Consider the following 16,908-nt stretch of genomic DNA (forward strand, 5'->3'; position numbering starts at 1 on the left):
TGCTGTCACCAAAAACTCAAAAACAACAGTCCTAAGCAAGAAAGAAAGCGAGATTTTTTAAATACCACAAGTCCTGCATTGTGAGAATCCCAGACAGGCTGCAGTTTCAGGCTTCTCAAATGATAAACACTACACCTGCAGCCATACACAACTCATCATACCCGTCTATCACAACCATCATGTGTGTTCTTATCCAAGCATCTTTATTTCCATGAGTGCACTCCACTTATTTTATCGCCTTTGTATTATGTTCCATTTCTCCACTTTGTCTCAATAACTTCCTCTTTCATCTTGCTGTATTATTCTGTCTCCCTTGCTTTTACTTTCATCTCCACCACTTGAACCTCTTGTCCCCAGTATTCACCCTTCTCTCTTCCATCTCCCCTTTCATCTTGCACTTCATCTCTATTCACCTTGGAAGCAAGGAGCTGTTGTTGAGAGTCTATTTGTTGCTGCTGCCTGGAAGCCATCTCTTGTAGCTCCGATAGTGTCATGTCCATCCGCGGTGTCACCACCTGGGAAGGGTATAAATAAAAGGGATAAAAGAGAACGCATTAAAGGGATTTGAAGTACAACATTTATTTTCAAGTGACATCTTCAACTTGATTATTCAAGAAACTGTCCTTGTTATGATGATGCACTGATTAATGTTTCATTAGCATTTATATACTTCAGGGTGTTTTGAAGTGAATTAATGACAACCCCTCAGCAAATCATCAAGCTGGTTTGTTGTTCAGTTTAAAAAGGAACAATAAATCAGGTCATAGAATGTTTTTGAAATAATAAAGTCTATGAACCGTGTGACAAGAATAAAGAAAATATATGGAAACATCTTATTCGTAGTGTATGAACATTTCTTGCAAAACAAATGCATGATCCAAGGAATATATGATTATAATTACAATGAGATGCATTAAAACATGTGTTTGAATTATTTACAGTTATGCTTTTTTCTTGAATAAGAAACTGTTAATTGTAAGCATGCTGTTAAATGCATTTTAACTTCTCTTAAAATAAAACCTATTCAAACTCACCCCGTTCTCCATGCGTCTGTCTGGGGGAGCCTTCACTCCATTCCTCTTCTGCTCTGAGCCTCTTGAGCCGCCTGAGAAACCAACAAGATGGAAGATTTCCTCAGACATCAAAATCTACCGTGGATCTTCATCTAAGTCCAAACCATGAAACGGAAAACTAAGAAAACGAATGGCCTTTGCAGACAACTGTGAGAATGACTGGAGCTTTCTTTGGCCGTTCACTGTACGACTTTCTCTGGACTCGCTGCAGAACAGTGTAGATCAGTAGACGGCTCGGCACAACAGAATAAATGATCTAAGCTGTCCTGGGAAACAACTGGGATCAGAGCTCTTTGTGACTTGCAGTAATCTCAGGATTTAGCGTAATACATAACCGCCTGGCACTGGGTTCCACAATTGTGTGTATACTTGCTTATCTGTGTAAATATGTGCGCTAATATCCAAACATGCTACTGGCATTTAACAGCTCAGAGTGGTGGGGGTCTGACAATCCAGATCTCAAAGCCTTGACTCATTACCAAAGCCCTTTAGCTTGCATAATGGTCTTCGATGACCCCTGACATACGTATGCATGTTAAATACTGGTTGCTGTAAATATAACACCATGGTAAGGCTCCATAAGCAAGATTGAGTATTGAATTACTTCGCTAGCTCAATTCAGCAGAGAATAATTGTCGTTTTCTGACCTGGTGAGAGCCTGCCCCGAATCAGGAAGTGTTAACATTTAACTCCCTACTGCTACACTTTCATGAATAATATCAGCACCACAGAAACGGGACACCAAATGCACCAGTCCTTAATAAAAAAAAGTCTTAACAGAAAAAGGTAATGCAGAACTGGGTTGCAAATAGTGAGCAGAGCTAAACTAACAGTGTGGGAAAACAAGAGCGGACTAAGATAACAGGAAGGGAAAACAGCCATCTAATCCCTGGGCCAGACTCAAGCTGTGAGGGGTAAAAGGACTTAGTTACGCAACTGGGGGCTGAAAGGATAGCGCACGACCAAAATACTAGCGTTTTCTCTGTTCCTAAGAAAACTGAAAAGTAACAGGCTTATGACGTTGTAGCTTGGAAACCCTGGCCTCAAACAGTACAGCTAAATAAGGCTTGTTCAATGATTTGAGGCCTGCTAATATGTAGAGTACAAGGTGAGGTGGTCTGGTTTATTCTCAGCCACAAATGGATCCTTAACACCAGAGTTGGTGTGTGTACGTTTAGAGGCTACAGGCATCTCTGGAGTTTACTACGTTGGTGTCAAATGTATTTTCTCTGGGGATTGCCCTCGTCCCAACCATGACCCTTGTGTGAGAGGACTGAGAAACCCTTGCTCCTGCTTCATTATCTCTTGTATTTGTGGTGGGGGTAGACACTTACCAGATTCCCTGCTAGGGGCTCGATTGTGACGCAAAAAGAAGCGCACCTCTGCCCTGTGTTGTCCCCAACGTTGGAGCACATCCAGCATCCTCTCTCCGTCACCTACAGCTCGCTCTGCAGACAGAATACATAATTACTTCAGCACTCGCGTCAGACAGAAAAAGTCACACCTACAAAATCAATATTGAAACATTTTCATTATGTTTGATTTGGCATGGTTGAAAACGTGACAATAGTGATGTAGGTGCACGTGAGAGGTCTGCTTTGAATAATCTCGCTCAAACACTTTAGCCCAACGCAGCTGGGCTACAGTGACACTTTCACCAGCACCTTCTGCATCTAGTTGATCTTTCTGAGTAATGACCTTGGGGGAAAACAACTGTGTGGTCAATTATTCTGGCTGGTACTGAGCCAAAGAGCTCATCATCCATTCCTCAGACATCTTCTTCAACCTGCTTAAGACCATTTCATTACACAAATGGACTGACACATTACAGTCAAGTAGAGGTCAATGAAAATGATCCATTGTGATGGCGTGCCTGCAAAACAAATCAGCGATGATTGTAATGTTTAGGTTACTTAAAGCTTTACATCTAAATTCATCCAAATGTCGCTGCTGTGTTTTCAAGGAGAGCCATGGCTGCAAAATGTGACAATCTTTTCAGACTACTTGGAAGTACTCAAACGCAATGATTGGTACTTGATTCACTCTTATGGCAGCATCACCATGGTAACAGCAACGAAGCCTGGCTCCTTGAGTTTTGATTCTGAATACCTCCTGACTCTCACAGATGGGGGGAAAAGGGGGAAGAAACCCACCCCCCCTCCTCCCACCTGATGAGGGAGATGTCTGGGTGCTTGTGTTTGTTACAGGGATTATGGGCTCTGCTTCATTTGCATTGCAGACCCAAAAGAGATGCAACCCTTTAAAAAGAAATCAGCAAGCAGTTGACCACAAAGCTAATCTCCATATATGGTCTACTTCAGAAAAGCAATTTCCCTCTCATTAAATGGAAGAGGACAAACAAGTGTCTGCCCACATCCATATTCCTCAGCTTGTTACTGAACATCTCCTGTTGTTCATGGTGTGTAGACGGATCAGGATAACAGTGAACTGGCACTCACCAGATCCACGCCACATCTCAGCGAGGTGGCAGTCGGCCTCCCCCGGCTCCTTGCACAACTCCACCACGTCCCGGCACAGTGTCTCCGGGGTAACGGGGACCTCAGTAAAATGCTGGTCATTGTTACTGAGGTATACTGTCAGGAACATCTGGGGACAGAAAGAGAGAGGCATTAGATAGAGCTAAATAACAATAAGAAGTGTGTATCTGGTCATACTATCACTTTTCAGACAGGGAATGAGTAACATTGCAGTCTTTATCCATCTGTTAAATGTAGCATTTTGTCATCCATGCCTCGTGATTTTCCGGTTTATGCTTTGAACTGCTTTATTCAAACATGGCAGCACATTTATATTTAAAACACATATTGACTTTAAGCATTTAGTGACCATTGTGGGCAAAAGAAGCCTTGCCACCATTCCCAACAGTGATAGTACAGAGGCTTTTTCACTGTTTGTTTTTGTATAAAATATTATTGAAGAGGGAATTCTGCTGCCTCTTTTAGAATAGTTCACAGTGCACAAGCATTACAGGGCAAGACATCAAGCTGAGACACTCATTTCATTTTCTCTATGTAAAGGATTCAACTGGCTATTCATTTAGTACAGTTGGCAGGAGTATATAGGAAAATAATAGAGACTGTGGGCCAGATTTTTTATTGATTGAGATAACAGTCATTTTATGAGGCAGTGCAAGACTTTTAATATCTCTCTCTGCATGTTTCACATTGTACTGCTGCAGTCTTTATGTTATTCCATGAGCATTTCAAATTAGACTTTTGCTGAGTTTCAAGTTACACAGAAATGTTACCAGGTCTAGCCTAATAGGATGTTCATACTTATTCAGAGTCACATGTTAAATTCTCATTAGAAAAGAGGTGCATGTCTGAAAGGGGCTACAGAGAGCAGTGTGTTTCCCAGTCCCCGTTCCTCTGTGTCAACAGAGACATCACAGGCCAGCTCCCAGAATTCCATTTCCGCCAACGCCATCTAACTGCTAACTAGTGCTGTCACCACTGTGAGAGAGAACACACACACACACACACACACACACACACACACCCCTAAATACCACTGCCAAACACTCTCATACTCTCATCTCAGACAGCCCACTGAGGACTCTGGCAATACTGGATGTGTATGTTCGTGATAGGCTGACAGATAGTAGAGAATGGTCAAGGACTATCAAGAAATGGACTCAATGAAGATGTCATTGAAGCGGAAAGTGAATGCCTTAAGCTACTGCAGGAAAAAACACTTTGACACCGAGCAGAAAATAGAGCCGTCATAGAGTAAGTGTCCCAAAGGTGGAATTCATGTCTCAATTCGAATAAAACCACAACACATTCTGTATTAAAAAAAACATTTTAAAGGATTCTCAAATCAATACTCATACAGGGTACATACAGGTAAAATAATAGGTGTTGGGAGTTAGGGCTGCACGATTTGGGGAAATAATCTAATTGTGATTTTTCTGACAGATATTGCAAGTGCGATTCGATTTGCGATATTTGTTTTTAAGCGACCCAACGGAAGTTTATTGTAAAATGTGGCCATATCTCCGGCTAGGAAGGTCGTATCAACGTGCTCCCGTCTCTAGCACCCCCGCAGCTCGAGCTACGAGTGAAATAACTAAACTTACATGAAACTTCCGTTGGGTTGCTTTAAAGTCAAGCTTCAGTTTAAGATTCACCGTGTGTGTGTGTATGTGATGGAGCATTACTAACCTGACTCAGATGGTTTGTTTCACCAAACCATCTAGGAAAGCTCCATTGGAAGCCATTTGGAAAAGTATTTCAAAAATACTTGCCAGGTGATTGGATCAATCTGTCTATCACCTACTATCATGGGCCACTTCTGATTGGTCAATAATGACTGGTACATGATGACTGACCCACAAGAAGAGCAAAAAAAACAAAAACAAAAACAAAGACTAATCGTTCAGCCCTATTGGGAGTCCAGTTTAATAAAATAAAGAAGGCCTTTGTCAAACTAAAGGCTTGACAGTCCATTTTAAAATGGACATCTGGGAGTCAAGTCATATTCTGCCTGTGTGACACCCTACAAATACACAAACACTGACAGTAAACAGGAAGTGGAGAACCGTGACTGTGTAATAATATACAGATGTATGCTTAAGAGGCTTTTAGGGCAAGCTGGAATATACTCCCATCTGTAATCTGATCACACGAGAGGAGAGTGAGGGCTGTAAAAGGCTGTAATAAAACGAATATTGTGACATAACATAGGTGCCCTGGGACATGTCACACAAACGTATTCAACTTTGGTATTTAGCTTTAGGTTTCGACACAACACTATGTCTACACAGTGACTCCAATAGAAAAATAGCAGCCAGAGAAAGTGTCTCATTGTTAGAATTGTATTGTGAGCTTCCTGAACATCCAGGTTGGACTGACAGGTTTTTTCTAAGCATGCTGCCGTGAGCGGCTGTGCCTAAGGGGCCATGGTGGGAACATCAGGTCAGCAGGGTCACGAGTACAAAGGGGCTTGAGGGGGCGAGCATGCAGAGCAGCTGCAGCCAAAGAGCAGAAACAAAAGTATTTGAGTAGCTTTTGAACTGAAGGTTGCACTGAGCAAAAGCACAGCAGCCTTAAGATAAGTGGCTTTATCCCCCTTTTCTTCTTCAAATGAAGCTTACTGAGTGAGTGGGCAGGGGACACCTTTCCTTAGCAACATCATTGTATTGTATCACAACCGGAAAAGGTTTTCTTTCCCTGTGATGAGGCAAAGGTGCAAACAACGGGGAGCGCTCTGACTCAGAGGAGCTGAGTCAACTGGTTTGTTCCTAGGGATGCAAATTGAAGATCCCCATCAATAGAGCGAATCAGCAGTGAGTCATCCTCGTCAGTGATCTACAGTACAGAACAGAAAGCTGTAAATAGACATTGCCCCTCTGTGTTCCTCACAGGCCATACAGGACCTAACAGCTCTGTGGTGAAAGACCACCCCGGAGAATAAAGCCAAAACAGTTCCTTTCCTGTCTCCTTATCAGAACCGTTTTACTGTTTGTGGAAGCTGAGAACTAAAGGGGAATCAGTAAACATAATAAATTGCACTGTCAGGGTCAGTAATTAAAATAAAACCTCAACTGGCATCAATGTCATGAAGCTTGCTTTTAGCAAAAAATGCCTTCAAGAGATGAGCGCAGAGCCGCTGACATCATCACAACTTCCCAGCAACGTACGACATTCAAATGACCCTGTTCATATTTGGAGAGTGGACGAGAGACAACAAAGTGAGGGGGGTGGAGGGGGGGAGAGCGGGGCTGAAAGAGAGTGAGAGATGGGAGGGGTGTGGAGTCTTGGGGGTGGCAATACCTACACTGAAAGCCAATTCTCTTCAGCACTAAAGTTAATGATCCAGGTCCACCACTACCCAAGCCCAGCCTCCATCTGGATGAGTTAGCACTTTGCTGCTGACCTTCATCCAGCCAATGCGTGCGGTCGCTGCTTAAAGGCTAGGACACGCACACATGTGCAACATATTCATAATTAATTAAACCAATCAGGAACATTTGCATTCATCTTGCATATTCTTATTGCCTAGTTAATGAATTCATATTTCATTATTATCAGCAGAACATCCACTTTGGCTTTCCATTGTTAGCAGACTAATTATACAACTTATATTCTATGCAAAAACTGGTTTATTACGATATATCAAACGTCTCCATAATGTCCTACTGCAGGTGAATTTCCTCACCATCCCAGAGAGACAGGTAAGAAGAGTGCCCTGACCCCCCTGTTTTGCCTGAGCCAAACTGGGACGAGCTGCTGCAGTTCGCTGTTATAAAAATATATTTCTAATTCGATCACAGCCTTAGCTAAGTCAAAGCTGTCTCTCAGATTTTGGCACTGGGACAGCTCAGAATTGCAAACTGACAATTGTATGTATTGCAAAGAGATGTGTCTGTTAACACTGCAGCCTGCACTGTAGATACTTTCAAAGCAGAGCAGCTATAAGGCTAGGTCATTGGGGCTATATCTCAGGGATTAAGTTAAGCCGCTATATCAAAATATAGCCTTTCAACAGACCACTGGCTCAGTATAACTATAGTAAGCTTAAATTCAATAGCCTTCAGCAAATACGCTATATCTTAAGTTGAAAAGAGAATATTCTTCTGGGTAACCAACGCCCAAGAGCAGGCAGGTGTTTATATTCATTACTCACATTTAAGTGCCTGGTTTGTGCTTTTAAATCTATCAAATGAGGTTCTGTTGTGATATTGATAGAACACAAAAATACAGTCTCGAGGGTTATTTGGCACATGCTTAAGAACATCTTTTCTGGACACAGAACAGGAGTGTGTGTGAGATGAAAGGCAATGACATCAAACCCTCAGACCAAAGGCATTGTAATAAGAACACATCTTTGAGAGAGTGACTGCAGCTGGCAGCACATGCTTGACCTGCCCTGCTGAAAAAAGCAGAGAGCTAGAGAATAAGAGATGGGAAAAAACAAAGATACCCTTTAACAGTTGTTCTGGGTTATTGCAAGGAAACAGGGTCCTTTGTCAATAATTCTCTCCTGTATGAAATGAAACAAGGAGGAGTCCCTGTGGGGAGGTTCAGGACTATAATGCGGAACACTGTACAGTACACTGAAGATATCAGCTACAAAGCCTACAGCCTCTTAGTTGCTGATTGGGCTATTTACTGTGTAATTTGGATCTCATTGCTATGAAGCAGATGCCATATATTGCACGCCTAAAAGGGAACAGGCTTTTCGAGCCTCTTTAGTTGTGTAGACAGAGGACTCTGAGATGAGACTTGAGTTTAAAGATCAACACTGTAACCGTAGCCAATTACAGGGAGGAATGCTCTGCTGGTGTGGGAGAGCGGCACTCCCACTGATCGCCCAGATAACATGTGCAGCAGTGGAAAGAAGTCTTGATAGAAGGGAAACAATTAGAATGATCTTTTGGTGACGTCGCTTCCAACAGCCTATAGGAGTACATGAATCTCAGTGTCCCACCTTGAAAGTCCTCGCTCTCCTTGTGAGGGTCATTTCTGCGGCATGAGGCTGTCAAGATCATCGTCTAAATGCAATTGGTCCCATATTGAGTTAAGACTGATCCAAACTGTCTGCCACTGCAGTTTCCCATTTCCAGGAATAGACAAACAACAACGGATTGTACTGTAATGGAATTACTCTGCAATGTCAGGATGACAGGCCAATTAAAGAGCATCCTGTTACTGAGAATTCACATCAATACAACTACAAACACCCACAGCAATGTTGGACATGCATTCATTATCTTCGCTTGCTGTTTAAATTAAATCCGATAACATACTCTTACTGATGTTGGCTGTAACATCAGCAAGGGATTTCTTATTCTCAAATCAATCCTTACTATAATAGCTCAGTCATGTTTGTTCATAATGTTTATCTTGTTCAACATGGACATTTATGAAATTCTTCCTAAACACTGATTGTAACTAAAAAAAGCTAAGAGATTAATTGCATTACAGATAAATCAACACATTATTTATGTAATTAACTTATTTATTATTCAGAATATACTGTATAGATATAAAATAAACTAATTCAAAACTCAAATAAAAGCCCAAAATGTATATGGCCTGTTTAATCTAACTAACATAGGTATGAAGTTTAATACTGTACAATTAAATACTTATAACAAACAACCAAAAAAGGATTGTGGTGCAGATGGGACGACCAAGGCTTCTTTTTCTCTGCAAGTAGCATTACATGTATTTTCGGCTTGTCAAAGTGTTGCATAGCTGTTTAATCTCAAACAAAGAACCTGTAAAGCCATGCGTCGCGTGTAATCAGGTTGACCTGATTGAAAACCTCCTGCTGATAAAAGACTAATAAATATGTATAAGTTATGTTAATTTCTCAGGCTGTAAAATGTTGCTTTTAAGTGAAGGCAAAGGTAGTATAATATAAGCAAGCTAAATAGTTTCAGTGTGTGTTGGAGGCACAAGGGAACAACTTCACATTGACACCAACTTTGGAAAAGCTGCATTATGCTCAATAAAAGAGCCCAATATTCGAGTGTGTTGATGAATATCTATGAATTTACTATATACACATGTACCCTTTCTAAGCATTCCAGATGTATCCCTGCCTTGAAGGAGCCTGGATGTAGTCATATCCAATGAGGCAGAGTGTCAGACAGGCTTGATATGATACAGTGGGATTGACTGCCATATACAAAACATCTACTAGGAGACTGGGTAGTGTGAGGCAGGGTGACCGCAGATAAGATAACAGGGACTATATCTTTGACCATGCCGGAGGGGTCTCACCTTAGGGGCCTTCTGTCCACACACACTTTCAATTACAAGTTTTGCTGTGGTAAGCAAATGACGCCACTAGGTCTTGTTGAGGGAGTCACCTCTGAATCTGATTACAGCGGGTTTGTAAGACACTGCAGCATCATCTTCTCTCTGCCACAGCCTCAAAAGTTGACACTGTTCCAGCATAGCAGTCTTTCAAAAAGGCGAGGCAGCAGAAAACTCCCTAATGTGCATTATGCATTATTCCTCTTCATCTCTCTCTCACTTTCTTTATGCTACATTAGGAGGGATGACAGGGTGAGGGAGAAAAGGTCAGGGGTAACAAACACGAGGACACGGGCGTTATCCGAATGCACAGTAGCTGCAGAAAAATACAAGCAGCTTTTACAACGCACTGAAGCTGCAGAAAGCTGTGACTCTTGGATCAGGACAACCTCTTCTCTCCGTCTGCACTGCAGTACTTACTACTTAGCCTATCACTGTACGATCTGCACAATAGCTTTCCATTCCAGGCCTATACGAGACCGTTCCAACTCGCGCTTATCTGACAGATAAGGGAAATGGCAGTCAAAATGAACCAGAAGGGAGTGGATGTATCCTTTTTCCAAGCCTTCTACAGTTGGATGAGATCATTCAGAGTAAAAACAAGGCCGCAGCAAAGTTGAGGCTATTTCAGATAACATACACAGACTTTGCTATTTAAATAGTTTGTCGGCTTGTCCGTGGTATACGAGTTTACTGTATGCAAAACTCATCTTTCTAACACTTATCTCATAAAGTAAACTAAAAGCCAGCAATTGAGAATGTGACAGGCACACTAATTGGCATCCTTTAAAAACGCCCACTTTGTTGGTTGTGTTGTATCTGTCATGTGCTAAAGAGTCTTTGTTGAAGCAGGAGAGCGGGTGATTGGAGGAGGCAGACTACAAAAGGTCTTTTCCAATGAAGAAACATTTCCAGGAACTGTCTTTTTGTCCACTTGTTAACCAAAGGAACTAGAGTCTATATTTAGTTCCGGGACAAATTGTTTTAGTGTGAACAAAAGTACATGGGAGAGCAGCAAACACTGGTTTCCAGTAGTATCAATATTAGGACTACATAGGCTGGAATATCAATACATGTCTGACATTCAAACAAACCAAAGTGACATGTATTCAAACATCAGGGTTGCACAGCAGTAAATTATAAAGAATAATGCAACAACTGCGATGTTATCTTGTTAAATGAGAAAATGGACTGCTTACTGTTCTCATTATAATATTTATACCATATCCCATTGGCTCTTCAGATTTGGCAGGAGGGGAAACAAGGTGTTCTTGATGTGCTTCTGCCGTGGGAAATACAATGTTCTGCACTACGAGATACAATAAGCGCATCTACTGTAGTATCTATCTCATACTTTGTTTGTTTCTGTGAACAGCCGAATGGTGTGTTGACAAGGAATTGGATAGCTTGTTTCCTTTTGTAAAGGATGGACAAATCTATCCTAAACTAAAGGAAATTATAAAGGAAGCATTGAAGCTCCTTTCCTATCATCTAGAGCAGGGGTGCCCAATACGTCGATCGCGATCGACCGGTCGATCGCAAAGGTAGTGTGGGTCGATCACATGGCATTGAAAAAAAAAAAAAGTTAGCCGTTATCATCCATCCACACGGCGGCGTGCGTTGAAGCTTCAACGCTTCTGCCCATTCACTTTGAATGGGGTGACGTCACGCTTCGCCAAACTGCATTGTGGGAGCAAAGCGTTGTTCGCTTCAAAAGTTGAGCAATGTTCTACTTTTGAAGCTTCGACGGAAGCGTCAGCCAATCGAATCATATGACAGTACAAGCTCTAGCCAATGAAACCGCCGCTTGTGTGTCCGGGGCGGGAGATTCATGTGATTGGTTGTTGGTCGAGCGTCAGACATGCCAGCCGGCAAGCTTCAACGCACGCCGCCGTGTGTAGGGGCCGTTACTATGGCATTTGCCACTTGATTGACTTACAGGTAAGCCAGTCTGAGATCTCATCTTTTCTAACATGCAGTTCACCACGCATGGGCTGCAAATCACCGACGAGCTGATTACCTAGTTAGTCAATTTATACAATTCTACTAAAGAAAGGGTATCAAATGTATTGTGGCACTGGCATACGGGTTCATGCCGTTATGAGGGGGCCTCACCTCCTCATCTGAAGCGCAAATGCGCGCCACAGTTTATCCGCCGTTTAGTACACTAGAACCCCCTCCCCGCTCGCGACACAGTTTAGGCAGATCATTTGGGCTTGGTCATTTTAAAAGTAGCTCCCAAGCTGAAAAAGTGTGGGCACCCCTGATCTAGAGTATCCTAACTGCTCTTATCACCACTTAAGTACTTCCGGATCATTTAACTCAGTAAGAACCTGTCTAAGCTAAAATTGACAACTCAACCACAACCTCCAAGTCCAAGCTTTAAGAAGAAGAAGAAGATGGACCTTAATTTTTATCTTAGTTCCTGGGAATATGTAATGATAAAGGGTCACAAGCTGTTTCCCTGATCACCCTGGCTTTACTTCTGAACCATAGCCGCAGTGTTCCTAATAGTTAGACCGTTTTAAATGCTGTCGCTGCTTGAAAAAGTGTCTTTCTGGAGTGTAGTTCGGCTTTTCACCTTGATTCCCCCGGATGGGAGTCACTCAATACTCTATGGTAGGTAAGTCAATACCTGCTCAGGTGACTCATGTGTGCTTCCTTTCAGAAACCGAGCTAATGTGAGGCTGGTATTGTAGCATTAGTGTCCTGCAGTCTAACAGGGTGCATCACAGAAATCTTGTAAAATAGCGTCATTGACTCAGCGAAAAAAATCTTTGTTCTGCCTTGTGATGAAATCCTGCTTGTTTACATTATGGTATATTGTTCTAAGCTATCTTAAGAAAATACAAACTATATAAAATTACTAGCTTGTTAAGTTGGGAGAGAAGTGTATTTTGACACTACTCTTTTGAGCCAATACAGTAAAATCTAAATATATTCGTATTAAAATAAAAGTCAAAACATTGCCCTTGTGAGTCCTTGGCTATCACCAATGAGGCTGCTTATGTAACCACATCATACTCTCCCACAGGCTACACACAAAGGCTATGGTGGCCACAGAGAAAGCTTTCTCATGTTTCTGTTGACATATACAGCAAAATCAGGCTTCCCAGAGCACCATTTCATTTTTCCCACCACAAAGTCTAACAACAGAGAGATTTGTTGAGGTATAATTGAGACATGCGTGTGGTCAAAGAAGGCAAAACTCAATAATGCAGGATGGGCACAAAATAGTTTATCTACTTGGAAATCTACACAGCAAGCAACTTATGTCATGGGAAAGGAATGAGGAAGTGATTTATGCCTGCAACATTTGACATCCAAAATAAAGCAGGAACTTGCATGTTAACAGGTTTGGGTTTCTGTCACTGTATATTGCCAGAGCATTGTATTGAATATAATCAATATTAACAAAAAGGACAACATTATATAAGCTTAAAAACCAGCAGAGAGTCCAAGACTAAATGTGTCATTAGTAACTGTCGACAGTCAAAGCCTAGATTGAGAAAACCTGATGGTAAATAAGGGGTATACGAGTTATATCTTCTATGGTTCAACAGAGGGTGAGCATCTCTTATCAGGGTGCTGCCACAACACTCACAGTCAGGCGCACACACAATGTGCTCTCCACAACAAGCTGTAAAAGAGTCCCTGCAGCTCATTGTGTTCAGAAAACAGTGACCCCTTATTTACCATCCCAGCAGTAATTACGACACTACATTCTCACTACCCCCGAGCCCCTGGCATGTACCAGCGGGGTCATGGGCTATGGGTGTAATTTCTAAGACAATACCTCACATCAGACGTTGATATATAGAGGCCATTTTGTGTTTATCAGGCCAACACCAGAAGCTGTATCCCATTCAAACACAACAAAACACACAGATATTCTCAGGAGTCAGAAATGGGGATAAAGAGGGCGGTTAACAAGGTCTCACAAATCTTGTTTGAAAGAGTTTAAGGGTGACATGTATATTAGTTTCGACAAGATGGGAGCTTGGTGATACCAAATAACCATGTGCCAGGAGCAGACTGAGGTCATGCACCAGACAGATAGGACTCCACAGCTAAGATGATTAATTCACTGATCAAGCTGTTTTACTGGAAGCACCGGTCAAGGCACAGACGGGTATTATTAGTAGAACCTGAGACATACTACCACACAGGATTACACTGGATTTGTCATTAGTTGTTTACATCTTTGTAAATCAAGTGTACAGTCTGTGCATCGTACAGCATGTAACTTAACATATTTGTTCATAACACAAATAACTAGAAACAACCAGAGAAGCTGAGGTAAAAACACAAAACACTGCAGTGTTAACATTCAGACAATAGCTGTTCTTTCCTCTTCAAACTAAAAAGCCTGGCAACTAATGCTAAACCGGCTTTGGTTTTTAAAAGATTAGTTTATTAAACTATTAGCCTATAAAAAGAAATTAACAAAGTATATTAATATATATATATATAAATATACTTTGTTGGTACAATTAAAAGGATGAAAACAAATAGCAATAACACATGTCCTTCTTGATGTCTAGAAAGTTGTGAAGGGAACTTTAATTTATACGATTTAAAAATAAATACGATTATTTTGCTGGGTTGAACGCTTACTAGTTACAAATTCAGCCACCACTTCTTTGAACTTTGCACCCTTGCTTGCATTCCTGCATTATTAAAATAAAAAAACATGTCTCAAATTCTAATTGTTGGGAAGGTTATTTCTCTACTGTGAGCACATACAGACTGTCCGCTGTTCTCTCTCTACATACATCAAAGAAGTGCTGAGAGAAAGAGGCTTTGACTGCAGCAAGAGAAATGGACCTCTGATGATGGTGATGATGGTGATGACATGGCAGGAGTCCAGAGCTGAGGTTAGCTTAGTGCCATCCAGACTTGGCAGGTGCCCCCTGCTTGTTGTGTGTACTGAGCAGGATCATGTCTTAACGGAGTTACGTTAATGACTATGTTGTCAGGTTAATGTAAACTGTCCCGAGGCAGGTTATAAAAGGTAGTTTGACGCAGGGGACTCTGGCTGGTTTACGTGAAGGTAGCTAGAGACCGTATGCGTGGAAAGCAAATATATGACATAACATCATACGCAGATCACACACTGCTGTCACACATGGTGAACTTCACAGCAGAAACCTGTGCTGCCAAATTATTAACACAAAAGTCGCAGCCGCATCATCTTGCAGCGTCCAATTATATGTCCAGGTAATTCACAATGCAGGGTAAGTGCAGTGATATCATGTCGAAAACAATTAAATACAATGAATACAATGCGAAAGGACAACGATGAAACTTGTAGCCAAGTAATTAAAACATGAACTTACCGGCATCATTTTAGCTTCGTACCGCATTTAGCTAACCAACACAGCATGAATCCCCAACTCGCAGTTTCGACGAAAGCTGTGGGACAGGCGATCACTTTAATCCCAGAGCCTAAAGCCGCGATGGGCAAGGCTACTTTCTCTCACTTGGGGGTCCCGTCCTGCATTCAAAACACAGGACTTCGTTATTGCATAAGTCCAACCAAAATGCACACAATATAAAATACATGAATACTATCCCGTGTCGAGGACCTGTTGCAACAAATAACACAAGGCCTTCCCGACAAAAGTTTCCCTTGTAGTTGTGTGAACATCGAACTTTAAAACTGCTCGTTGCGAGAGGGAGGCAAAGCTAAAAACCCTCACCTTTTGTAACAAACTAAAGGTAAAATTAATCATAAATCTATTCAGCGATTCTTTGATTATTTGTATTGTTTTTGGCTTACCCCAAAAACGCCAAGGTAATCAGCCCGAAACTCCGTTGACAGACAGTGTTGCTCCGCAGCTCACAGCCTATCCCAGAGTGACGTATCGGGAGGAAACCATAGGAGGAAACTCATTCCAGTTTGGAATTCAAGCTCCGCCCCCTTTTGGAACAGAAAACACCCCCAACGGCTAGATCGGTACACACTGTAGCATTTACACTCGCATGAAATAAAAGTTAATATCTACTTAATTTGTTTCAAATCATTCAGTTGGGCAGAAATATGTTTTAGATGTAAATTAAAACTTACATTAAAAGTGAAGATCAACCTGAGTTGAAAAGGTAAGAGGTCTCACTCTGCTCGTATTTTAGAAGATGAAAGTTAAAGTTTGCTTTCCTAGTTCGGTTAGCGTTAGGTAAGAACGATTTTTGACTGATTCAAACTTGATGGTTCAATAACTCAACACAAACAATTATCAAAACACAAACCTCGTCTCTTAAACAACAATAGTAAGGTACATAAGGAGTTTCAACCTAATTTCTATCAGAACATGCCGATAGGCTCCGTCATCCCATAGACTGTATAAGGGTCCTCCGAGATGGAACACTTCTATCTGCAGAGTGCACAGGGACCGCGCCTACAAAGTAAAACGCCGAAAAATGATAAAATCAAATATTACATAACTTCCATGTCATAAAGTAAAATTCTACTAAAATCATCATCATAAGTAAGTCACCGGATTAAGCTGAACCGCTGTAGCAGAATGTGTGTTGATTGTATTACTGGTGGGAAACCAGTAAAAAAAGTAGGAACAGGAGCGTTAATGAGCTACTACAGCATTGCAAGTATGAAGCATGTTATAAGTAATTTAACATAGATATATTGTAAAATAAAAAATTATATTGAACAAAGCCAAAAACAAAAGATGTGATTATTGGGTGTTTAACACCGGGCACTCCCATTTAAAACCAACGCTTTGAAAAAATACGAAAAGTGCACATAATACGCGTGTAATAATTCTGTTTTTATGAACACTTTCAAATAGTGGCGTATTGTGGCACTGTTCGCTTTGCAAAAGCCAGTGCAATTGTCGCAAATTCATAACAAACGTCAAAACGCTTTACTTTTTTTCAATCAAAGCCGTGGTTATTTTCATTGCTTCCATGTTAGGGTTATGAATTAAGTAAAAGACCATTGATGTGTAACGTGAATTGTTGGTGTAGAGAAGTTATTGATTTTTTCCCATAAAATATTCAAATTAATTAACATTAAGCAAATGCATTTT

The 16,908-nt window shown here is 41.3% G+C and overlaps 1 protein-coding gene across 3 annotated transcripts in view; it reads right to left on the bottom strand.

Moving 5' to 3' along the window:
- Nucleotides 1-15,738, bottom strand: part of tp53bp2a (tumor protein p53 binding protein, 2a) — a 30,233-nt gene extending 14,495 nt beyond the window's left edge. The window contains exons 1-6 of one of the 3 annotated variants that reach the window (XM_034203781.1): nt 15,645-15,738; nt 15,202-15,358; nt 3,533-3,680; nt 2,408-2,521; nt 1,035-1,105; nt 414-515 (exon numbers count right to left, since the gene is read on the bottom strand). In XM_034203781.1, the coding sequence (XP_034059672.1) occupies nt 414-515; nt 1,035-1,105; nt 2,408-2,521; nt 3,533-3,680; nt 15,202-15,228 (462 nt within the window). In that variant the 5' untranslated portion in view covers nt 15,229-15,358; nt 15,645-15,738. The remainder of the gene's footprint in view (nt 1-413; nt 516-1,034; nt 1,106-2,407; nt 2,522-3,532; nt 3,681-15,201; nt 15,359-15,644) is intronic. The other 2 variants (XM_034203782.1, XM_034203783.1) reach the window with 2 other exon arrangements.
- Nucleotides 15,739-16,908: the final 1,170 nt, after the last annotated feature.

Source organism: Gymnodraco acuticeps, unplaced genomic scaffold, assembly GCF_902827175.1.
Source record: "Gymnodraco acuticeps unplaced genomic scaffold, fGymAcu1.1, whole genome shotgun sequence".
Taxonomy (NCBI): domain Eukaryota; kingdom Metazoa; phylum Chordata; class Actinopteri; order Perciformes; family Bathydraconidae; genus Gymnodraco; species Gymnodraco acuticeps.